The 26,090-nt window shown below is 35.3% G+C and overlaps 1 protein-coding gene across 1 annotated transcript in view; it reads left to right on the plus strand.

The window, feature by feature from the left end:
* The window catches only part of LEKR1 (leucine, glutamate and lysine rich 1), a 190,207-nt gene that overhangs the window by 74,934 nt on the left and 89,183 nt on the right, over positions 1 to 26,090 (plus strand). Inside the window, exon 4 of the mRNA XM_063096049.1 lies at positions 5,497 to 5,682. Within this exon, the coding sequence (XP_062952119.1) occupies positions 5,497 to 5,682 (186 nt within the window). The remainder of the gene's footprint in view (positions 1 to 5,496; positions 5,683 to 26,090) is intronic.

Raw genomic sequence — 26,090 nt, forward strand, 5'->3', positions numbered from 1 at the left:
GTATTCTTTGGTGATGTGAGACCTTTACTAGTTAATATCAAACTTTGTCTTTGGTCTATGGGCATTTTGTTTTTTCTTTCAGTTCTGCGTTGGATTATTTGCTGTTCCTACCACTTAAACTCTGCGCTGGAACTAATTTGTTGTCCTTTGCTTACTTCTAAAATGGGGTAGCTTTCTGTAGGGGCCAGCACTTGAGCTGTGTAGTTGAGCTAAATTGCTGCTTTGCTGCTGATTCCCTGGGGAAGGCTTTTTGTGCCGCTCAGGTTTTAATGGTTGACTTTTAGGTACTTCTGGGTCTCATGAGATCCAGTACACCTGGGTTGTATAGAAACTGTTCTGGACCTGAGTCTTTTCAGCAAACTGGTCCCCTTGCAATTCTGTACTCCTGGCCAGTCTACATAGAGTGGTCCTGTGCTGGTTGGGGGGCAGATCAGCTGTCCTTTCTGTGCCCCAATGTTCCCCCAGTGGGCCTGTCTCCCCCACTGCCTGCACTCCAAACGCTTCCCATGGGATGGGTCATGCACTGGTCCCTTGTGATGACTCACAGGTCTCAGAGTGGCTCCTTTTTTCAGTTGTCTGTGGCTCTGCGTTCCTATGTGTGTCCACGGGAGCCCTGTTAGTGGTCCTGCTGGCCTGAGGGCCATCAAGGCTCTCCTCTCCCCTGCAGGCAACTTCATAAAAAGGGCACAGCTGCGGCTTTTGCCAGCTCTTGCTCCGTGTGCTCACCAGGGCCAGCCTCGAAGCAGCCAGGGCTCAAAATGGTGGGAGCAATCCTTTCTTTCTCTCATCGTGGCTTCTCCTGTCTTCCTGAACTCTATAGGTTTCTCCTCCTCTTCCCCTGAGCTCTAGTGGCCCCAGCTTGGCTGTTGTTGCTTTTTAATAGTTGTAAATTGGTTTATTTGTGGGAGAGAGTGACACTGGGGACTGTCTATTCTGCCATCTTCCCCATAAGGAAACACTTATTCTAAAAACTAAAAAAAAATGTATTGGCTATGACCTTTGACAATATTACAAACATTTTAAATAACTCATATTCTAAAATATAGTGTTCTGGGCTGAATTGTGTCCCTGCCCCAATCAAATACTTATGTTGAAGTCTTAACCCCCGGTACTTCAGAGTGTAACTATATTTGGAAACAGAGTATTTAAACAGGTAATTAAATTAAAATGAGGTTATTAGGGTGGGCCCTAGTCCAATCTGACTTGTATCATAAGAAGAGGAAATTTGTACACAGACACTTACAAAAGGAGAACCACGTGAAAACACAGGGAGAAGATAGCCATCTAAAAGCCAAGGGGAGAGACCTGGAACAGATCCTTTCTTCACCACCCTCAGAAGAATGTTACACTTCTCTCTGTGTAACAGAGATGCAAAAAAGGATTACTCAAAGCAACATGAATGCAATGAGAAGCCTGAAGGGACTGCACGTCAGCAACTCCTCTGTTAGAAGGAGAAAACTGGGTACAGCCCTGATTCAAAGTGAGCTTCTGTTTTTTATTGTAAAGACAAGGAAGTTTCACAAGAAAAATCAGTTGATTCAATCATTTCAAAAGGACACAAAGACATAGTGTGACAAAAGTTATCTATGGCTAAATATAGCTTAAACAATGGAAACTAGTAAAATCAGTAAAATGAACAATGTGACAGTCCAAAGTACAATTTGTGAAAAGCTAAGTTGGCCAAATTGTGATCATTATCTAAAATATAACCTCTCGTCAAATGATTTAAGTGAAAGTTACATTCTTATGATTAAATCTAAGTATAATTGTCTCTGAAGTTTCCACCAACAGACATCTTGCCCTTAGCAAACGTTTTTTCACATTTTTCCCCACAGAAATTCTTTAAAATCTCTTAACAGGATTGGTATGACAACCACCTGTCAGCTCTAAAATCATTAAAGTGTACAATCCCATACCCAAGCAGTGATTAGAGTTGATTAGCTGGGCTGTTGCCTGGCTAGCTGTGGTCTTTTGCCCCCTGGGCAGGAGCTTTTGCCTCGCACATACATTACTTGAAAACCTTATTCTAAAAATCAAATGAGAATCAACATATACTTAATTAGAATTGATTAAATGGGCTTTTGCCATACTATCTGTGGGCTTTTGCCCCTTAAGTTAGGGCTTTTGCCCCATACATGCATCACCTGAGAACCCTATTCTAAAAATCAAATGAGAATCAAGATTTCTAATGCTCTACAGAAGGAGCCAAGCCTGCTGATGCCATGATCTCAGACTTCTGGCCTCCAGAACTGTGAGAAAATAAATTTCTATTATTTAAGCCTCCCAGTCTGTGGTACTTTGTTACACAGTCCTAGCAAACTAATATGGTAAACTCTATACACATTGTATAATATTATTCAGCACTTTAAAAGATTTGCACTTTAAGTTTGATTTTAAAATCAAAGTTTAAAACAGAAACAACATTCTTAGAAAAAGGCATTGCTTAATATTTTCTTGCTGATAAGGTATGCTGAATATTGAATAGCAGATATGTAAAATATTTTCTATTCTTCTAGTGATTGAATATCACTTTATGTAATTCATATTTTTAAATTCGTGTTCATAGATTAGATTTTCTTAAAACAGAGCATAGTTATCTTAATGAAAGAAATTTTGGAAAAAGATAGTTTTATCACAGCAGAATATTTTAACAGGTATAGAATCAAATTTGCTTTCACTCCCAAACAGCTATTGACTAAGTAGCTCTTGAACATTTAAAATTCAAGTCCAGAATTAGGCTTAAACATGTAGTCCACATTTCTCATAAAACTGATGAATTTATGGATCAAATAGGCCTATTTGCTTATCCCATTAAAAAATGTTTGTTTTGGGGGGATATGTGTCTAGCCTAGTTTGACATAAAAAAATATGGGGCTCAAAATGTCTGTCTCTGAAACGAAGGCTGAAATAAAACAAAGACATTCTGGCTCTTCCACTAGTGGTATATTAGAAACTATGTAGAAGGTTTACTCAACAGTGCCTTTACTCATTTAGTAGGTATTTATTGAGTTCTTACTAATAGTAGGACATCGTGGTAGAAATTATGGGGGGAGTAAAAACGAGTAAGATATTATCTCTGGGCCAAATTTTCTTTTTTTGTGTGTGGCTGGCCAGTAGGGGGATCCAAACCTGTGACCTTGGTGTTACAGGGCTGTTTGACCAAAATTAATTTATAGTTCAGTAGTAGATCACATGTATACATATGATCAGTACAATACAAATAATGTAAATTGGTGCTAGTTTTAAGAGTATCAAGGTCACATCCAGATCAGGTCAGAAAAGGTCCCACACAGTAGGCCGAGTGTATAAGGATAGGAAGACCTTCTTCATGGGGCAGTTCTAAGAAAGAGAAGGTCCAGAGTGGGTACAATGACCAATATAGGTTGATCTGGTTGGGATGATAATTTCTGAACCCCAAATTCGGACACGTGACTGACAAGTATGAAATTGTGTGAAGGTACTTCAAAAAGTTCAAGGAAAGATTCATATGAAGTTTTTAAAGTACTCTTATATAATGGTAAAGGTAGAATCGAGTCTTTGACACCTAGATTACCACAGGTACAGGAGTGTTTAGTTTGCCGAGGGTGAGTTAATTCACCACCATTGAGTTTTTACTTTCCTAATTCCATGTTAGGAAAGTTGTATTTCCCATCAGTTTTGAAATCTTACTGTACTTTTCCATGTGTTAGAATATATTTTACAAATAAATTTGTATTGCAGATTCTTATCCTTTTAATGTCAGACAGAAAGTCACATTGACATGAGTAGTTATTTTAGAGACAGTATTGTACACGAACAGAGTTTTTTGACAGACAATAAATAGGTGACAGCATGTGTGTGCTACTCTGCAGTGTCATTCTGACTTAGATATGGTTTTGGTACGGCACAGTTTATTCAGGCATAAGAAGCCACCTTTATGGCTACAGAAATACCCAGAAAGACTTTTTCTGGAGTGTGAAGGAAAACTGTGACCTTGTTATTTTCTTTAACTACGTTCTTTTTAAAACTTTACTAGTGTGTTATTAGTTTTCGTCACACAAATGAGTGCATAGTCGTAAGTTTTTAGAAGCACATAGCTATTCTTAGGGAAAAAATTCCCACATAAAGTAATCATTGGACTATGGAAGAACCCCACTTATTTGGTTACTGCCAATTTATTTCTCCAGGTTTTCCATTTTGAGCAGGAACTAAAAGTGAAGATAGTGCCAGACCCCTTGTATTCATGTCTTTTGTAAATGCCACTTCCCCCCACCCCCAGACATTCTTTCTACCTTTGAAAAGACTTTTTGCTTTTCTCTCCTTGGACCACATTCATGATCCTGTTTATCATAATCCCTTAAGACATGCTCGTTTCTCTGTGCTGTGTCTAGCTCATTGCTTTACTTCTGTAACCATCTGCTGACCATATTGTCTCTGATGGCAGGTCTGTCCTGTGTTTCTCTACTTCTCGTCTTCACTGGCCTGTGTAGCTGCTATTTCTGCTATGGTGGCTCCATTTGCAATAAACCAAGCTGACCTCTTTTGACATGTAATCACACATTGAACCCATCACACAGCTCAGGATGGGTTAACCAAAGAAGGAAACATCAAATGAACTCTCTAGAAAAGCAGACTGTCCAGATTTTCATGTAGAACACATCTTCATAGATTCAGTTAATTGTGGTTATATAGATTTTATAGTATTTTATCATTGTTGTGTGCATGTTTATGTATTTTAATGGTGGTTTAAGGCAGGAGTGCTAAACAGTCTGATGAAAGAGGAGCTTGATAATTATACGAATGATAGTATGCTCCATGCATTTCTCATGCAATTATATAAAATTAGTACATTTAGATCTAAGTAGAGTTGTAAAGGCATATTTTGTTAAACTTAATCTAAGTATATAGAACAATGACAAGTAATTGCAATGATGAATTCTGGCCTCATTTTGGGGAGACAGAGCTCTATTCGAACTATTAAGATATATTAACTAATACTTTCTGCCCATAAATTTAATAGTTTTAAACACTGCATTCTTTTAGTCCTCTCCATCCCTACCAGCTTTCTTTATATTTTGTATAGAATATATCCTAGTTACTCTCTTAGAAATGCTACCCAACCAGCTTGTCTAGCATATTTAAATTTACTTTTCTGAATCATGTTGCCAAGAAAACAATGTAATTTCAATAAAACCCAGAACATTACACAGATATTATGCTATTCATTTATGTGAGTATTTAAAAACCAGGCTGTATTGCCATTTAATACAATTTAAAGGCTAAAATAAAACTACTAAAAGATTTCATGCATCATTTAGCGGTACAACCCATTTTCTTGTTTCTTTTTCAAAATGACTACTGAATTTAAATTAAACTTTTCAGTTAGGTGACATAATACTCTCAGAAAAGTCACCTTGGCTTTCAACTATTAATTTCCTAAAAGAAAACAATCAATTATTGGAGAAATGTTATATGATCCAATGTTGCCTATTTGTAAACTTTGAATTTTCTTTACAGAAATAGATATACTAAATAAAAGTTTGACAGTGTCCCAGAGAAGTAAGGTGTGCCTTGAAGAGGAAATGAAAAATCTGAAATTGTTGTCACATGCAGCCATGTTGAGGTCTCAACAGATTCAAACATCCAAACAACAGGAAGTGAGCTTGCAAACCAGATGCTATGACTTGCAAAAAGAAGTACTAGGTAAAGAGAATTCTTTTTTGCTATTAGCAACTAGCTATAATAAGGAAATGTAAAAATAAATAAATAAGAAAATGTCTAGTTTTTTCTTATAATCACATCAAGATCTTTTAAAAATTATTTTGGGTTACAAATATGCCTAATTATTAGTTACTATGGTGAGATCTGTGATGGATGTTTACTATCATCCCTCCAATTTTGCCATTTAGAGTGGTAAGACATAAGTGGTTGTATTAAAAAAATTTCAAGTGCAAAGTAAGATTTCAGAAAAACAAAGTGCAATTTACTTTGGTATATCATTATCCTCAGTGGATTGGTACTTTGGGGTACTGAGTAAAAACAGCATATGATGTGAACCCAAATTTTTAAATTTTCATTTATATTTCTAAATATAACTTCATTTTTATTTCTAAAATTTAAAATTTTAAAATTATTAAGCAAAGCAATAAGGCTTTAAAAACCTAGTGTTGAATATATAACGTAATTATCATGTTCTCTGTACTTTTTAAAATTGTGGCACAAAACATATGACATCAAATATGCCATCTTGACCATTTTTAAGTGTACTTTAGTGTTAAAGTACATTTACATTTTCTGCAACAGACATCTAGAACCTTTTTATCTTGCAAAACTGAAACTCTACACCCACTACACACTAATTCTTTCTCCCCTCCCACCTTTGGCAACCACCTTTCTGTTTTCTGTTTCTATGAGTTCGACTTTTTTAGATTCCACATATAAGGGAGACCACACAATATTTATCTCTGTGTTTGGATTATTTCACTTACCATAATGTCATCCAGGTTCATCCATGTTGTCCCACATGGCAGGATTTCCTTCTTTTTATGGGTGAATGTTATATTGTATGTGTGTGTGTATATATGTATATATATATATACATATATACACACACATATATACACACACCATATTTTCTTTATCCGTTCATTTCTCAGTGGACATTTGAGTTGCTTTCATCTCTTGTTATTGTGAATAATGTTGCAATGAACGTGGGTGTGCAAATCTCTCTTTGAGACTCTGCTTTAAATTCTTTTGTATGTATACCCAGAAGTAGGATTGCTGGATCATATTTAATTCTATTTTTAATTAAAAAAAATTTTTTTTAACTTCTCAATATACATTATAGTTGATTTTCATGTCCCTTTACCCATTCCTCTTTCCCCACCTCCCTCTCTCCCCTCCCCCCACCCCACTACATCATATCTGTTCATTTGTCTTAAGTTCAAGGAATTGTTGTGATTGTTGTGTCTTCTTATCCACCCCCACCCTTTATTTGTTTGTATATTTATTTATTTTTTTTAGCTCCCACAAATAGTTGAGAACCTGTGCTATTTCTCTTTCTGTGCCTGACTTGTTTCACTTAATATAATTTTCTCTAAGTCCATCCATGTTGTTGTGAATGGTCATATTTCATTCTTTTTTATAGAAGAGTAGTATTTCATTATGTAGATACACCACATTTTCCTTATCCACTCATCTGATGATGGCATTTAGGGTGGTTTCAACTCTTGGCTATTATAAATAGCACTGCAATAAACATGGGAGTACAGGTATCCCTTTGGCATGATGATTTCCATTCCTCTGGGTATATACCCAGCAGTGGAATAGCCGGGTCATATGGTAGATCTATCTGTAATTGTGGGACCTCCATACCATTTTCCATAAAGCTGCACCATTTTGCAGTCCCACCAACAGCATATGAGAATTCCATTTTCTCTACAACCTCACCAGCATTTATCATTCTCAGTCTTTTGGATGAGTAAGAAGGTATCTCAAAGTGGTTTTGATTTGCATTTCCAGAATGCTGAATGATGTTGAGAATTTTTTCAGGTATCTGTGGGCCATTCATATATCTTCCTTTGAGAAATGCCTATTCAGCTCATTTGCCCATTTTTTAATTGGGTTATTTTTTTGCTGTAAAGTTGTTTGAGTTCCTTGTATATTCTGGATATTAATGTTTTGTCAGCTGTATATTTTGCAAATATTTTCTCCCAATCTGTTGCTTGTCTTTTCACTCTGTTGATTGTTCCTTTTGCTGTGTATAAGCTTTTTAGTTTGATATAATCCTATTTATTTATTTTTCCTTTGGTTGTCTGTGTTTTTGGGGTCATATTCATGAAGTCTGTATCACTCCTACTTCCTGGAGTGTTTCCCCTATGTTTTTGTTAAGGAGTTTTATTGTTTCAGGATGTATATTTAATTCTTTAATCGATTTTGAGTTGATTTGGGTATATGGTGAGACATATGGGTCTAGTTTCATTCTCCCACATATGAATATCTAGTTTTCTCAGCACCATTTGCTGAAGAGGCAGTTTCTTCCCCAGTGTGTAGACTTGGTGCCTTTGTCAAAGATCAGATGGCTGTAGGTGTATGGGTTCATTTCTAGGTTCTCTATTCTATTCCGTTGATCAGTGTGCCTGTATTTATGCCAGTACCATGCTGTTTTGGTTATTATAACTTTGTAGTATGGTTTAAAGTCAGTTAGTGTTATGTCTCCATCTTTATTTTTTTTTTGGCTCAGGGTTGCTTTGGCTATGTGTGGTCCTTTGTTATTCCATACAAATGTCTGGATAGTTTTTTCCATTTCTGAGAAAAATGTCATTGGAATTTTGATGGGGATTGGATTGAATCTGTAGAAAACTTTGGGTAATGTGGACATTTTCACAATGTTAATTCTTCTGATACAAGGCATGGGATATCTTTCCATCTTGTATCCTCTTTAATTTCTCTCAACAGTGGTTTGTAGGTCTATTTTTTTTTTTTTAAGATGACTGGTAAGGGAATCTTAACCCTTAACTTGGTGTTGTTAAGACCACTCTCTCCCAAGTGAGCTATCCGGCCATCCCTATAGGGATCTGAACCCATGGCCTTTGTGTTATCAGCACCACACTCTCCCAGGTGAGCCACAGGCTGGCCCTTGTAGTTCTCTTTGTTGAGATTTTTCACATCCTTGATTAACTTTATTCCTAAGTATTTTATTTTTTTGGTGGTTATTGCAAATGGGCTGGCTTTCTTGATTTCTTTTTCTGTGTGTTCACTGTCAGACTATAGAAATGCTACTGATTTTTGTGTGTTGATTTTGTATCCAGCAACTTTGCTGAAATAATTTATCAACTCTAGGAGTTTTTTTGTAGAGGCTTTAGGCTGTTCAATATATAGGATCATATCATCCACAAAAAGGGACAGCTTGACTTCATCCTTTCCAATCTGGATGCCCTTTATTTCCTTCTCTTCTCTGATTGCTCTGGCTAGTATTTCCAACACTATGTTGAACAGGAGTGAGAGTGGGCATCCTTGTCTACTTCTTGTTCTTAAGGGAAAAGCTTTCACTTTTTCCCCATTCAGAATGATATTGGCAGTGGGCTTAGCATATATGGTTTTAATAGTGTTGAGATACTTTCTATCTATACCTAACTTGTGGAGAGTCTTTATCATGAACGAATGTTGAATTTTGTCAAATGCTTTTTCAGCATCCATAGAGATGATCTTATGGTTTTTGTCTTTGCTTTTATTGATGTGGTGTTTAACATTTATTGATTTGCATATGTTGAACCATCCTTGAATCCCTGGGATGAATCCCACTTGATCATGGTATATAATTTTGTGTATGTGTTGCTGTATTCTGTCAGTATTTTATTGAGGATTTTTGCATCTATATTCATCAAGGATATTGGCCTGTAGTTTTCTATTTTTGATATATCTTTGTCTGGTTTTGGTATCAGGGTGATGTTTGCCTCATAGAATGAGTTTGGGAGAATGGCCTGTGTTTCAATCTTTTGGAATAGTTTGTAGAGAACTGGTATCCATTCCTCTTTGAAGGTTTGGTAGAACTGCAGTGAGCCTGTCCAGTCCTAGGCTTTTCTTTGTTGGGAGCCTTCTGATAATAGCTTCAATCTCTTTTATTGTTATTGGTCTTTCAGATTTTCTATATTTTCTTGGCTCAGTTTTGGTAGTTTGTATGTGTCCAGAAATTTATCAATTTCCTCCATATTTTCAAATCTGTTGGCATATAGTTGTTTATAGTAGTCTCTAATGATTCATTCTATTTCTGATGTATCAGTTGTAATATCACCATTTTTATTTCTAATTTCTGTTATTTGGGTCTTCTCTCTTCTTAGTTAGCCTTGCTAAAGGTTTGTCAGTTTTATTTATCTTTTCAAAAACCTAACTTTTTGTTTCATTGATCTTTTGTATCATTTTTCAGGTTTCTATTTCATTTAGTTCTGCTCTGATCTTAATTATTTCTTTCTGTCTACTAACTTCGAGTTTGGATTGTTCTTGTTTTTCTATCGTTAAGGTGAAGTGTTAGGTTGTTTTTTTGCAATCTTTCCATTCTTCTGAAGTAAGCATTTAATGTGATAAATTTCCCTGTTGTAATGCTTTTGCAGTATCCCACAGGTTGTGGTATGATGTGTCATTTTTTTTCATTAGTTTCAAGAAATTTTTTGATTTCTTGTTTAATTTCTTCTTGGACCCATATGTCATTAAGTAGAATGTTGTTTAACTTCCATGTGTTTGTATAGTTTCCAGAGTTTCATTTGTTGTGGATTTCTAATTTTAATCTATTGTGATCTGAAAAAATACATGGAATAATTCCAGTTTTTCTGAATTTGTTGAGACTTGATTTGTGACCTAACATGTGATCTATCCTGGAGAATGTTCCATGTGCTGATGAGAAGAATGAATATTCTGAGGTTGTTGGATGGAATGTTCTGTAGAAATCTGCCAAGTCCAATTGGTCTACATTGTTGTTTAAATCTTGATTTTCTCTAATGATTTTTTGCCTAGATGATCTGTCCAATGTGGAGAGTGGGGAGTTCAGGTCCCCTGCTATTATGGTGTTAGTATCTATCTCATTCTTTAGATCTAATAGCATTTGCTTTATAAATCTGGCTGCTCCGACGTTATGATTGTTATGTCTTCTTGGTGGATAGATCCTTTTATCATTATATAGTGGCCTTCTTTATCTCTTTTTATGATTTTTGGTTTAAAGTCTGTTTTATCTGATATAAGAATAGCATTCCAGCTTGTTTTTCATTTCTATTTGCGTGGTATATCTTTTTCCCTCCTTTCACTCTTAGTCTATGTGTGTCTTTACAGGTCAGGTGAGTCTCTTGAAGGCAGCATATTGTTGGGTCCATCTTTTAAATCCAGTAAGTCTGTACCTTTTTAGTGAGGAATTTAGTCCTTTTACATTTAGAGTTATTATTGAAAGGTGTTGATTTACTCATAGCATTTTATTGATTTTTGTTTAGATGTCTAGAGTATCTTTTGTTCCTTTCTTTCTGATTTTCTGTTTGTCTTCTGTGTTTTTTGGATTCTTGGAGTGGTAGATAAACTATTTTTTCTCTTAATTGTTAGCATTTTGTTTTACTGGGAGGTTTTGTTCTTTCTTGAGTATTCATGGCAGTGATGGTTGTTTTCAGGTATCAAACCCAGTACTCCCTTGGGAATTTCTTGTAAGGCTGGTTGTGTGGTAGGGAACTCCCACAGTTTTTGTTTTTCTGGGAAATATACTATTCGTCCTTCATTTCAGAAGGATAGCCTTGCTGGGTAAAGTATTCTTGGCTGGCAGTTTTTGACTTTTTGTATTTTGAATATATCATCCCATTCTTTTCTGGCTTTTAGGGTTTCTGATGAAACGTCTGATGTTAGTCTGATTGGGGCTCCCTTATAGGTGACTTGACACTTCTCTCTTGCAGCTTTTAAGATTCTGTCTTTGTCTTTGAGTTTTGCCAGTTTGACTATAACATGTCTTAGAGAGGACCTTTTTGGGTTGAATATGTTTGGTGATCTTTGGGCCTCCTGAATCTGAAGATCTGTGACTTTCTCTATACCTGGGAAGTTTTCTGCTATTATTTTGTTGAATATGTTTTCAATGCCATTTCCTTTTTCCTCCCCTTCTGGAATACCCATGATTCAGATATTTGAGCACTTAAGGTTGTCTGTTATCTCTCATAGATTTTCTTTAATTTTTTTGATTCTTTTTTCTTTTCCACCTGTGTTAATTCAAACAGCCTGTCTTCTAGGTCAGAAATTCTCTATTCTGCTTGTTCTAGCCTGCTGGTTAGACTCTCATTGTGTTTTTTATTTCGTTGAATGAATCCTTCAGCTCCTCAAGCTCTGCCGCATTTGTTTTTTCAGGGCATTGGTTTTTTTGTGCATTTCTTCTTTCAGATCCTGTAGATTTTTTTCTCATTTCATTGTGTTGTCTAATAGAGTTTTTTTGTATTTCATTTAGTTTCCTTAGAATTGTTGTTCAAAATTCCTTGTCAGTCATTTCAAGGACTTCCTGTTATATAAGATCTAGAGTTTGAGAGCTATTATTTTCCTTTGGCGGTGATGTACTTTCTTGATTTTTTCATATTTCTGGTATCTTTCCTTTGGTGTTTAGTCATTGTGGCAGGGGGTATCACAGTCCAATCATTCCACCCTGATGTCTTGTCTGGATCCTGTAGGGACTGCCAATTCTGGGCAGTGGGGACTAGCCTGGGCTGGGGGTCCTGTGGAACCTGCCTTTTCCGGCACAGCTGACTCAGAGCATGTGGGTCCAGTGGCTCTCAGGCCTCTCTGGGCAGCAGGGACTGGCCTGGGCTGGGGGTCCCATGGTGCCTGCCTGTTCTGGAGCAGCTAATTCAGGGTGTGCATTTTCAGTAGCTCCTGGGCCTCCCTGGGTGTCAGGGACTGGCCTGGGCTGGGGGTTCCTTACTGTTTTGCATACTGGCTGTACCATTTTACATTACTACCAACAGTGCACAGGGTTTCAATTTCTCTGCTTCTTCACCAACACTTGTTATATTCTGTTCTTTTGATAGTGGCCAACCTAATGGATGTGAAGTGACATGTTATTGTAGTTTTGATTTGTGTTTCTGTTATGATTAGTGACATTGAACATCTTTTTATACACTTTTTGGGCATTGGTATGTCTTCCTCAGAGAGTTGTCTATTCAAGTCCTTTGCTCATTTTTAAAATTGGGTTATTTGGGGTTTTTTGTTGTTGAGTTGTAGAAGTTGTTTATAAATTCTGGATATTAACACATCAGATATATGATTCTCAGGTGCTGGCTGGTTAGCTAGCTCTGTTGGTTAGACTATGGTCTTATAACACCAAAGTTGAGAGTTCAGTTCCCTGTACTGGCCAGCCACCAAAAAAAATATCTTTAAGAGATATGATTCTCCCATTCCATAGGTTGCCTTTTTCATCTGTTGTTTTCTTTGATATGCAGAAGTTTTTAAGTTTGATGTAGTCTATTTGTGTGTTTTTGCTTTTGTTTCCTGTGCTTTTGGTGTCATATCTAAGAAATCATTGCCAAATTAAGTGTTCTGAAGCTTTCCCCCTGTGTTTCCTTATAAAGATCAATCCAAAATTTTAGGCAATCCTCCATTTTCCCAAGTGAAAAGATTAAAAATTGTGTTTGGGTCATGTTGGGCAAGGTTTTTAAACTTTTCTTCACCTCAGAGTACTGAATGTTGTGGTAGTAAGTCTAAGGAATTTGACTTTTACCTGAAGATAGTAAGGAATCATTGAAAATTAGTAATCAGGAAAATGGTATAATAAAAGCAGTGTTTTTGAAAAATTAATCTGTTAGCAATGAATGGGGGTGTTTTTAACATCAAGAGATTGGAGCCAGGTAGACATTGGGAAAATATCTTTGCCAGTAACTCAGTCCCCAGACTAACCATAAGAAATTAACATTTTTTTGGTCCTAAGTATGCTAGATACCATGCTAGCACTTTATATAAATTACTTCTGTCAAAGTTTTTACAGTGACCATGAAAGCAGACATAATTACCCTATCTTACAGAGGAAAGAACCAAAGCACAGAAAGTAACATGCCTGGTACCATATAGCTGGTAAACGGCAGGGAGTGAAATCAAACCTAGCTTATCCCGCTGTGTCTTCTTGGCCCTCATCATGGCCACAGTGAGAAGGCTGTGATAGAATCAGGGTTGAGAGGACTACCCAAGACCAGAGAGGTGAATATCTGTCTGAGTAGATAAGGGACAGAAGGAAGTAACAAATGTCTCTCAACCTCCTGAGCTTGAGAGCCTTTAATGATGAGTCCATACTGCAGACTAGGGAAATCTCAAGAGAAGCTGGTGTTAGAAGAGAAGATAATGAGTCATCACATAAATTTGGTAGCAATATAAGACCAGATAAAAATTTTAAAATCAGACAAAATAAAAAATAATCAGATATGTTAATTTTCTCTTCTGTGAATTACCTATTCGCAGATTTTGGCAAATTTCTATTGCGTTATTGGATTTATCCTTGAAAAATTTTAAGAATAGTTTGTATAGTATAGGTGTTAGTTATCTTATATATTCATTTTTTTCTAATATGTAATTTGTCTATTGACTTTGTTATGGTAAATTTCATCATATCAAAGCTTTTTATTTTGGTATGATCAGATAATTATATTGTATTGTTTCTGGTTAGTCTTGGTTAAAACAGTCCCATTCCTAGATAGTACATATAGTCTCCTGGGTTTTCTTTCATATAAGTCATTAATACATATAGAATTATTTTTTTATATGGCGTGAGATGTAGGGGTCCAGTATTGTTCTTTTTCAAGTGGATAGCTGGTTTTACCAGTATTATGTATTAAAAACTTATGTAAAAACTTTATGTAATAAATCCGTCCTTTTCCCACTGAATAGAGCTATTATCTACCATGTTATAATTTCACATATACTAGCATCTATTACTCTCTTCTGTTCTACTGATTTATTTGATATCATTAATATCATATTGATTTGAATATAATGACTTATTAGCATATTCTTACAGGTGGTAAGTCTTTTCTCTTTACTGCTCTTACTTTTTAAATATGTATTTGCAGGTAATTATTCTTACACTTGAACTTGAAGATAATTTTATTAGCCTCTAATCCAAAGGCTCTGATAGGTACCTATTAAAGTTTTTCTCTCTCCCATCTTTATACCTTTCTTACATGTTCTTCCACATAAACTTTAAGATAATTTCATTTAATTCTCATTTCAATAGGGGTTCTTTTTTTAATTTAATTTAATTTATTTTATTACTATTGTCGTTTTTTTACATTGTATGATGTTGTTGTAAAGCAGTTGGGAGGGAGGGGGAGAGGGAAAGGGGAAGGAATTGGGATGGAAGAAGGAGGAAGGAGGAGGGGCGGGATTGAGGCCTGTGGCAACCCCCTTATTCCCACAGGGGAGAACAGGGGCCTTCTAGCAGTGGCTTGGTCATTGCCAGGCTGGGTGCAGATGTCAGGGGAGTGACAAAAGCCCTCTCCCCTGCACCACCCCACCTTGGGAACCCAGGGCATGTCCTGCAGTGGCTTAGTGGTCATTTCTGGGCTGGTTGTGTGTTGAGGGGGCGTGGCCGAGGGCCAAGGGCCCCACCTCCCCAGCTCAGGAGAGCCCTGGACACTTCCAATGGTGGCTCAGTGCTCATCACTGAGCTGGTTGCATGTGTCAGGGGGGCATGGCCAAGGCCCTTGGCCCCAACCCTCTGGACTGGTTGCAGGTGTCAGGGGGCAACTTCTGGTCCTTCTAGGTGTTATAGGTGTTCTTTGGTGAAATGAGACCTTTACTAATTAATATCAAACTTTGTCTCTGGTTGTGGGTACTTTGTTTTTTCTTTCCGTTTTGTGTTGGATTATTCACTGTTCCCACCACTCAAACTCTGTGCTGGAATTAATTTGTTGTCCTTTGCTTACCTTCTAAAATGGGGGAACTTCCTGTGGGGACTGGTAATTGAACTCTGTAGTTGAGCTAAAATTGCTGGTTTGCTGCTGAGTTCCCTAGGGAAGGCCTTTTGTGCACTCAGGTTTTAATGGTTGACTTTATAGGTACTTCCAGCTCTCATGAGATCTGGTGCACCTGGGTTGTGTAGAAACTCTGGTGTGGGCCTGAGTCTTTACATCAAACTGCACTCCATGCAATTCTGTATTCCTGAAGAGTCTCCTCTGAGTGGTCCTACACTGATTGGGAGGTAGATCAGCTGTCCTTGCTGTGCCCTAGTGTTCCTCTTGTGGACCCGTCTCCCCCACTGCCTGTGCTCCAAACACTTCCCATGGGGCAGGCCGTGTGCTGGTTCCTTGCAATGACTTCCCGGCCTCTGAGTGGCTCTTTTTTTTCCGTTGTTCTGGCTCCTCACTCCTGTGTGGGTCCACAGGAACCCTATTAGTGGTCTTGCTGGCCTGGGTGTCACCAAGGCCTTCTCCCCTGCTGCCTACAAGCAACTTCATCAGAAGGGCACAGTTGCAGCTTTTGCCAGCTCCTGCTCCCTGAGCTCAGCAGCTCCAGACTGGAAGTGGCCAGGGCTTGAAATGGTTGGAGCAGTTTTCTCTTTCTCTCACAGTGGCTTCTCTCACCTTCATGCACTCCATAGGCCTCTTCTCCTTTTCCCCTGAGCTTTAGCAGCCCTAGCTTGGCTGTCATTGCTTTTTTATAGTTGCAGATTGGTTGATTTGTGGGAGATAGTGACGCTGGGGAACATCTATTCTGCCATCTTGACTTGAAGTCCTCAGTAGGGATTCTAATTGGAATCACGTTATATTTATATACTAATTTTCAGATTACTGAAATTTTTAGCAATACTGTATTTTTAATAGCATAAAAGTCTTGTCATCCAAGAATATGGTATGCCATCCTATTTCCTTAAATGTTGTTTTGTATTCTTTAATAAAATTTCATGTTTTTATTCAGATATATTTCTTTGTGATTCTTGTTAAATTTGTTAACTGTCATTTTTGCCTCTACTAGGAATGGACTGTTTTTTTCTGTTTCAACTTCTTGGTGTTTGTTGGTAGAATAAACAAAAGCTATTGATTGTTGTATATTTTCTTATATCCATTGACTTTATAAAATTCTCGTATTAATTCTACAAGTGGTCGTATTTTGTTAGTGACTCTTAGATTTTTTAGTTGTACAATTATATCAGAAGTGCCCACACCCCCAAAAAGAGTTCATCTGTTCTTTTCCAGTGTTTATATCTGTTATTTTTTTTGTCTTGTTTATATCTTATTAAATTCATTTGAACCTCTGAAACTGTGTTAAATAATAATGGTGACAGTAAGCATCCATATCTAGTTACTGATTTTAATTGAAATTGTTGGGTGTTTTGCCACTTGGAATTATACTTGATGTTTGTTTTTTGATAAATATTCTTCATTTTTTTTATTCCTATTTTACTTTGATGTTTTATTAGAAAGTCTTTTGGATTTTGTCAAATGCTTTTTTGTAGCATCTGTTGATTTAATAGCGTGGTTTTTCCTTCTTCAGCCAACTTGTAAGATTGATTATTGTTGACAAATTTCCTAGTAGCAAAGCACCTTTGCTTGCATGTAACAAATCCTACATTATTTCCTTTTCTGTATATTGTTTTCTGCATGGTTATATTTTATTTATATGTTTAGTCCTATATTCATGAGTGAGATTGGTCTACAAAATTTTTTTTGGGGGGGTCAATAATTTTGTCAGAGTTTTTTGTTAAAATTGAGTGAACTTTATAAAATAAATAGGTTAAATAACATTGCATTATCTGTTCTTTAAAAGTGAGATAAAACTTTTCTATAAGCCCAGAATCTTTAGGTAAAATTTAATTATTAACTCTTCTCACCTTGGTGTCTCTTTCAATGATAGTTATTTAATATTTCCAAAGTTTTCTTTGGTAATTGAACTATTTAATTTTTTACTTCTTCTCAGATCAGTTTGGGTTATTTATATTTTGACTTGAAATTATTCATTTTTCTGTAAGATTTAAACTCTGTGACCATAAAGCGGCATGTAATACTCTTACTTTTAACATATCTTCTCTATCTGTTGTTATACCTGATTTCTGATTTTTAATCTTGTCTATTTTTGTTTTATCTTTTATTATTAATCAGCTTGCAAGGCCTTTATTTTTTGGTCTTTTCAAAGACCTAGATTTTGGATTTTTTTGTTTTCTACAACTTTTCCATAACATGGCTTCTATAGTTATTAATTTCCTCTTAGTTTCTTTTGGTATTTTGGTTTTACTTTTTATACTTCTGAAGATAAATATTTATTTCTTATATTTCTTATTTTTTTAATATTAGAGGGATTTAAATGTATAAATTTTACTACGAATAAAATTTTCTCTGTGTTTCATAGCTTTAAATGTGAATTATTCTCCTTTTCAGTGATCTCTACTCTGTAATTTCTCATTTTTTCTCTGATTGAAGGGTTACCTAGGAGTATATTTCTTAATTCTTATGTAGTTAACTGCTTTGGGGGGAGTTGATTTTTTTATTATTTATTTAGTTTTGGGTGTATTCTCATTAAAGAATGTGACTTATACCTCTTTGAGTTTGCGCTTTTTTAAATATTGAGTACACAATTAAGTTTTATAAATGTTTTTTTCAAAATACAAAATAAAATATAATTCTCTACTTGACGGATATAATGGTGTCTTAGCCAGATGTAGAATTTGGGTTCTTTTCTCTCAGTAAACTATAAATGCTAATGCATTGACTTTTAGCTTTCAGTATTGCAAATGAGAAGTGTACTGCAGCTCTGATTCTTTTTCATTTAAAGGTAACATGTTCTTTTACATAGAAGTTTGTTAGATCTTTCTCTGTTTCTCTTTTCTCCTCTGTTTTTCATTGAACCTCAGGAGCATCCAGTTGGATCACTCATAATCCTTAATTCATGACTCATAATTTTTGACAGACTTATGCACTGGTTAGGACATCACATATAATATTCAATAAAATGGTGATAGTGAGTATCCTTGTCTCATTCACAGTTTTACAAAAACACACTGCTAAGTAACTTTTGGGTTGAAACAGAAAGTCTACTGAAAATGTAAAACTATATGTCAAAACTTGTGGGATGCAGCCAAAGTGGTACTTTGAGATAAATGTACAGCCTTAAATAATTACATAAGAACTAAAGAATTAACCCAAAGAACATAGAAGAAAAAAATATTATAAAAATAAGAATAGTAGTGAGAGAAATAGAAAACAAAGATATAATAAAGATCAACAAAACATTGATTTTTTTTTAGCCAACAAAATAGACAAACTTCTGGCAAGTTTGATGATGTGAGTAGAGAAGACACAAATTAACAATACAATGAATGAAAGAGGGACAGTAATAATAGATAAAATAAAGGCTAAAAAATCACAAAAGAAGATGCTTTGAACAATTTTTTGTTAGCAACTTTGAAATCTTGGATGAAATAGACATATTATTAGAAAAATATATCTTAGTAAGAGATATACTCAAATATATCAAAACTTTCTATAACTATTAAAGAAATTGAAGCATTGTCTTCCCACAAAGAAAAGACCGGATGGTTTTAGAAGAAAATTCTACCAAACTTTCAATATGTTTGAAACAACCACAAATCAGGGTTCATTTCTCAACACATTCTACAAGGCCAGAGTAACCTTGTTATCATAATCAAACAGATATTAAAAGAAAAGAATATAATAGGCCTGTTTTTATTCCAAATATTGATATAACAAGTTTCAACAAAATATTAGTAAATTGAAACCAACAGCTTTTCTTTATGCTGACTACATGACCAATTCTTGTAAATGTTCCTTTAAAATACCAAGTAATATACGATTCTGTACTTGAGAATCCTTACAAAAACCCTGTGAGGTAGGGACTATTTACTATACTAATTCTATAAATAAGCAAACTAAGGCCCAGAGAAGTTAAATAACTTCTAGAAGGTCATACAGCTAGTAAATGTTGAAATCACACTTTGTACCTAGGCAGTTCAATTTCAAAGCTCACTCTTTTCCACAGCGCTATGTCACAATAGTTGCTGACATTTAAAGTAACCTGCTTTACAAAGCTAGTAAGCAAGAAAGATATGACATAACCATGACAAAGTGATTAAAGGAATTAAATGTCCTATTTTATCTGATATTTAGTCTATTAACTGAAGCCTGTTGCAGCATTCAGTGCTCTTTCCAATGGGAATTGACATTGGAATTTGGAAATCATTTATTTGAGGACTTTGGAGGGAACTGGAAATGTGGAACATTTACAAGGAAATGTGCCCCTGTTTCTTACTGGGCTGCTGTGTAGAAAATGGAATAAATTTAGTCTGTTTCTTTAGGGAAGCAAATTTTAGAAAATAACTTTTTCTTAGTAGAGCTATTTAACAATATGTGACTCACTTAGAGAGAAGTGAGCTGAGTCTGATGGCCATCTTTCAGGCGTATTATAAAAGAATTTCTAGGTTTTGTGGTGAGTTAGACTAGGTAGCTTAGAATTCTAAGATTCTAACACTTCAAATATTTTTTTCCTAGTGGATGTAGTATAAAGAAAGAATAAATCAATTCTTAAACTGTGAATGTATGAAAGTTCTTTTCAGATGAGTTCCTTATACTTGTGACCTGAAATATGTCAACATAGTATATGGAGTTTTGATTTTATGAACTAGATAAAGCAGGGAACTAATGTGGTGAGCTTTATCTAGCATTTCTTAGAAAATTCAAATTTTTCTCTTATATCGTAGATTTCCCACTTGACCTGGAATAGCTGCTGTGATATAGCCCCCCCCGTTGTAGATTCCTGGAGATATTTTAGAACTAGAGACTGTCTTTAGCTAGATGGAAGCACAATGAAGACATGTAAGAATTAATGGCAGCAAAAATAAATTTTTGGAATTTATTACCCCAGAATCTTTTAATGCTGAAAATATAAATATTTGTGAAATTCTTTAATATATGAATAGTAGATACTCATGGAAACTGTTATATTTTGAAGTTTAGCTTTGACTTTTCTTCCCTCAAAATAAAACACTGTCAAAACAAAATACTTTTAATATTTATAAGAGCAATGAAAAATAAAACTGCTAAGATATATATTTTCATGCATCAGATAAACAAAACCCAAGAGTATGATAGCAAGTTGGGTTGGTGAAGCACTGTCATGTATTGCCAGGGACTACTACAGAGGGTAGTTTGTCAATATCTGTTTGAAATACAAATGAACACCCCACCCCCTTGACCCTACAGTTCCATTTCTAGGAATTAAGTATAGATATGCTCCTTTATAAATGAAATAACATATGTACAAAATTATTTATTGAAGCAAGGTAATAGCAAAATATTGCAAGCAATTTAAAAGATCATAATAAGTGACTGGTTAAATAAATTGTACAATACTCAAACTGTAGAATCCATGCAGGCATTAAAAAAAAAAAATGAGCAAGTTCCTTGAATATTGATATGCAGAGATCTCCAAACTATATTGTCAAGTAAGGAAAGCAAGACACATAATATTGCCTATGCTCCATTGTACAATTTGCATAAAAAAGAGGAAGTGAAATATATGTGTATTCATATTTACTTGTATATAAATTTTAAAAATCTTTGGAGACATATGTATACAAGAAACTAATAACAGTCTGTATCTATCTGGGGGCAATAGGAATTAGGTGAATGAGAGATAAGTGAGAGGAGTCTTTTTTAAAATAGGCTTTATTTTTTATAGCAATTTGAGATTTACAGAAAAAAATGAGAAGATAATATTAGACAGTTTTCGTATATCACTCCCACCCCCCCACACAGTTTCCCTTATTGTTAACATCTTACATTAGTATGGTACATTTGTTCCAATTAATGAACGAATATTAACAAATTATTATTAACTAAAGTACTTAGTTTATTCAGATTTCCTTAGTTTTTACGTAATGTCCTTTTTCTGTTCCTGGATCCCATTCAGGACACCACATTACATTCAGTGTCATGTCTTCCTAGGCTTCTCTTGACTGACAGTTTCTCATGCTTTTATTTGTTTTCGATGTCCTTCACGGGTTGAAGGAGTATTGGTCAAGTATATTGCAGGATGCCCCTTTATTAGATTTGTCTGATGTTTTTCTCACAATTAAACTGGAGTTGTGGGCTTGGGGGAGGAGAAGCACAGAGGCAGAGTGCCATTTTCATCATATCTTGTAAAGAGTAGATACTACCAACATGACTTTTGACTATTGATATTGACCTTGATCACCTGGCTGAGGGGGTGTTTGTCTGGTTTCTCCACAGTAAAGTCACTCCTTTCCTCCATTCCACACTATACTCTTTGGAAGGAAATCCTTATGTGAGGCCCAGACATGAGTAGGAAGTTATGTTCCCTCTCCTTTAGGGAAGAGTATCTCCATAAATTATTTGGAATTCTTCTGCATGGAGATTTGTCTCTTCTTCCCATTTATTAATTTATTATTTATATGAGTATGAACTCAGGATATTTATTTTATATTTAGGTTATAATCCAATACTACTTCCCTTATTTTTTTGCTCAAATTTTCCAGTTTTGACCATTGAAATTTCTTCATTTGGCTCCTGTGTCCCTTTGACATATTCCCATCACTGTGGGGTGGTCTTTTGTTTGTTTGTTTCTTTGTTTTTTAAGTTCTTTGCTTTCTGGCACCACAAGAAAAGCTCATCTAGTAGATTTTCTGCCCCAGTTCTAAAATCAGCCATTTCTCCAAGGAGCTCTGTTTCCTTTTATAGGAAAATGGTATTCAAAACCAAGATCTGGGTGCTAGGTGTGTTTATCAATACTGGGCTGCTATTTCTTGTAGGCCCTCTCAGCCCACAGAGCAAAGAAATATATATGTATATACACATATCTATAAATATTTCTATATGTAGCCATATATAACTACGTTAAGCTAAACATGAGTTATCACTGATGTTAGAACTCTAATTTATTACCAGTTGGATCATTCTAGCTTCTTTTAGTAAAAGGGGGGAGACTTTCTTATAGTAAAAAGGGGAGACTTTTTACTATATACTTCATATTTTTAAAACTATTTTGAATTACTTAAATGTATTACTTGTACCTATTTATAGAATTAAATAAATAAATTTATAAATAAAACAAAACTCTGAATAGGCCATTCTATTCATTTTAGATGTAAGAGGACAAACTTAGGACAGATGTGCTAAAATACACATTCTACACTTAAAAACCACTTTCCCAAGATGCCACTATTCCCCCCAAGTCTAAGCATATTGTTCTCATTTCTCTTCTATTTCATCCTTTTAATCTGGCTTATAAAATAAGCAGTTTCCTTGCATATTTTAGTTTCTTGGAAGAACAGTAAAACATCAGAGAACATGGTATCTTATATTGCACAAATAGATAGTTGAGGGTTAGTGAAAACCTTTCCATATTTGAAAAAAGAAGTGATATTGTGCATGGGATTTGTGGGAATAATGAATAATGACAAGAAGAAAGGGAAGACAGTTTCACTTCCTGGGACATCCCCCACACTCCTGTGCCAGTCATTTCACTAGCACTAAGCATTTGACTAGTTTTCTGTCATCTGATCCTCACATTGTCCTTCTGTGGAAGCTTTTATTATCCCTGTCAGACACAGAGAAGTAGTCCATAGTCACACAGCTGAGATTCAAACCCAGGTCTTTGTCAGGCCAAAGCTTGTGTTGGCTTAATAATTATTTCAATGAGTTTCAAGAAGGCATATAAAAACACTGAACTACTTTTTCTTAAACAGAAAGAAAAAGGAAAAAAAGAGGGGTTTCTCCCCACTTACAAAAATAGACTTAACCTAGCAAATATTCTAAGAGTTTAAGCTTAGGACAATGTTTTCTAAAATTGCCTGACTGCAAGAATATCTGGGGCTGTGAATATTGTGGGGGTTTGTGGGGAGGAGGAACGGGTAGGTTTGTAGACTCTCCAAGATCCTAAAGCTTTTTCTTTTTAATAAGTGCTCCAGGTGGTTCTTTTGACCAGGCAAGTTTGGTACTAGCCTAAAAAAATAATAAGGAATGTTGAAAAAAGGATGTTTACACTGTAGCATAGTGAAAAAAAAAAAGAAAAAATGGAGTGGTTTACATTTTCAAGCAGAAGTGCATTGTGAAGTTTCTTAGTTGCCAGCACCCAAAACTGACTCTAATTCAAACTGAAAAGCAATTTATTAAAAGAATATTATTTAGATATTTATAATCACTGAAAAGGTAGAACTAGGCTTAGAAAGTGGTTAGGAACTCGGTTAAGCAAGACTTTGCCAAAATCATGTCACAAGGACTATCTGATGAGGATACAGCTGCTGTGTCCCTAAGACACTGGACACCTACCTGACCCACCTCATCCTCTGGTCCTGAACCCAGTTGATCCTTGAATGAATTCACTGCTGCCTCAGCTGCTTGATGTCAATTGTTCTTGGACAAGATCTCAGGAAAAATATTTTTTAAAATAGTCTGGAAAGGAAGAACCATGTTTGGTAACCTAGTCCTAGCATATTTAGACTATGTTTTTATAGTGATACTTTGCTGCTATAAAAATGGCAATATATTTATTTCTTTAGAACAGAGTAGCAAATCCAGAAGTAAAATCAGATTTTAATATAAAGATTATTAACAATAGAGAAAAGCAAAATTATATAATAAGAAGTATAGGGATAACTAAAACAAATAAACCAAGTAAACAAAAATAAACCTCAAGTTAAGTAAAGGAAAACTAACACCAAAAAACAAAAACAAAAACAAAAAACAAACAAACAAAAAAACCCAGAGCATATCCTAATTCTGGAAGGATAAAGCAGAACTTTAAAAATTGCAAAGGGTAATATTGACAGAATTTGTTTATTAAAAAAATATAGAATCCCTGAGTTTAAAAACTGCCAAACAACCTAAAAATAGCAAACTGACAAAAAGCGTTTATATCATGTGTAATATGCAAAGGGTTAAAATCCATACCATATAAAGGATTTATTCATTTCTGTAAGAAAACCCCAGGACCTCAAGCAGGCAAATGGTTGAAAAACAAAAACAGACCATTAACAAAGGAAATACACATAATAAATAAACACAAAATGTTTAATTACTAGTAACTTCATAAACAAATCTCTACCTTTTACATTAGTACACAAACATTAATGGTAAAGTTTCTCTTCATTTGGTGGTAATAATTGTTACTTTTTCTCTTTTAACCCATAGAAATGTTTGAGATCAAGTAACTTTCTTGAGAATTTATGCTTAGGAAACAATTTGGAAGAAGAAAAGTATTTATGTGGTAAGATCATATATATAATAGTGAATGATTAGAAATAATTTATGCCAACACTAATGAAATGGGCAATAAATTATCACATACATTTGCAACATTATTCAGACTTTTAAAATGAAAATATGAACACTGGACATTAACATAGGAACATGTTTATGATTATAAACACCCACAAAATGTATGTATAAGTACAATTAGGTCAAAATAGGTATATTTGCACATAGAAACCAAAAGGGAATGTGGAGATATGAAAATAAATTTCAGGGTGATGGAAATAGGGGTTGTTTTTTATTTTCCCCCCTTTTAAATTTTCTTTCTGATGTTATTTTAACAATAAATAAACTTTAAAAAATCCCAACCCTACAGATCTTTCAAGACTTAGCTCACATTTCATGTCCTACAGTAAAAACCTCCCCCAAACAATGTAGTACTAATCAGCTACAGTTTTTATACTCTTTAAGGCCTCACCTTCATTAAGTGCAGTCTATATCGAAATGAAAAGTACAGGTGGAGAGCCTAATCTATTCAGTCTTCATGTAGAGGTTGTGCAGTTATAGATGTAATGCAGGCTCTTCTAAAGGGCAGTGTAATTGCAGAGCAAAGAGCCATATAATTTCAGGACTAAATTAGAGTTTCATTTTTACTGCTGGTGCTGCATGTAGGTAACACCCAAACTATGTTAACAGAAAAAGACATTTTAAAGGGCTGTTATATTATCTCTTGTTTAAAACCATTTAAAATTGATAGATGAGGGTGGACAGGATTACTAGAGCTACTCCCAACTAGATGACAAGGAGCACGTCCTATGTATCTACGTGTGAAGGGTACCGGGTTATTGGTTTTTTTTTTTTTTTTTCTTTTTTCTTTTTTTTAAAAAACCAATAACAGTCTGATGCATTCCTATGTCAGGGTCTCATGATGGAAATTATCAAAATTAGAGAAGTGTTCATAAATGTACTTCTTGCTTTGTCCACAAATACCTCTCTGGTGAACTGATTGCACCAACTTATTGTTTCCATCCAATTCATTTTGCAAAAGTGGTTACAGTGGTTTAGGAAGGCTATAGAACTACAAGTGCAAGAAAGACAGCGAAGTTTCCATCTCAGGTCTTGCAGTGTTGTATCTCAAACTAGGTACACTGTCTTCTCCCCTCCAGGGCCCATGGGGGACTTTCCCAGATGTTCACACCTCCAGTGCTCCATGCCTGCGCCTTTGCTCTCCTCCTCTCCACTACCTATTTTCTACTTGTTATAATCTGATTTTATTTCTGCTTATTATTCATTACCCTGTTCACTAGCCTCTTACCACAGTCTTCTGTGTGTCCTGGGCTGACCATGTCCTGGTACTGACTTCAGTTTTTCAGAAAGTATTTATTGGGCTTCTACTTC

The sequence above is a fragment of the Cynocephalus volans genome, chromosome 1 (genome assembly GCF_027409185.1).
Source record: "Cynocephalus volans isolate mCynVol1 chromosome 1, mCynVol1.pri, whole genome shotgun sequence".
NCBI lineage: Eukaryota > Metazoa > Chordata > Mammalia > Dermoptera > Cynocephalidae > Cynocephalus > Cynocephalus volans.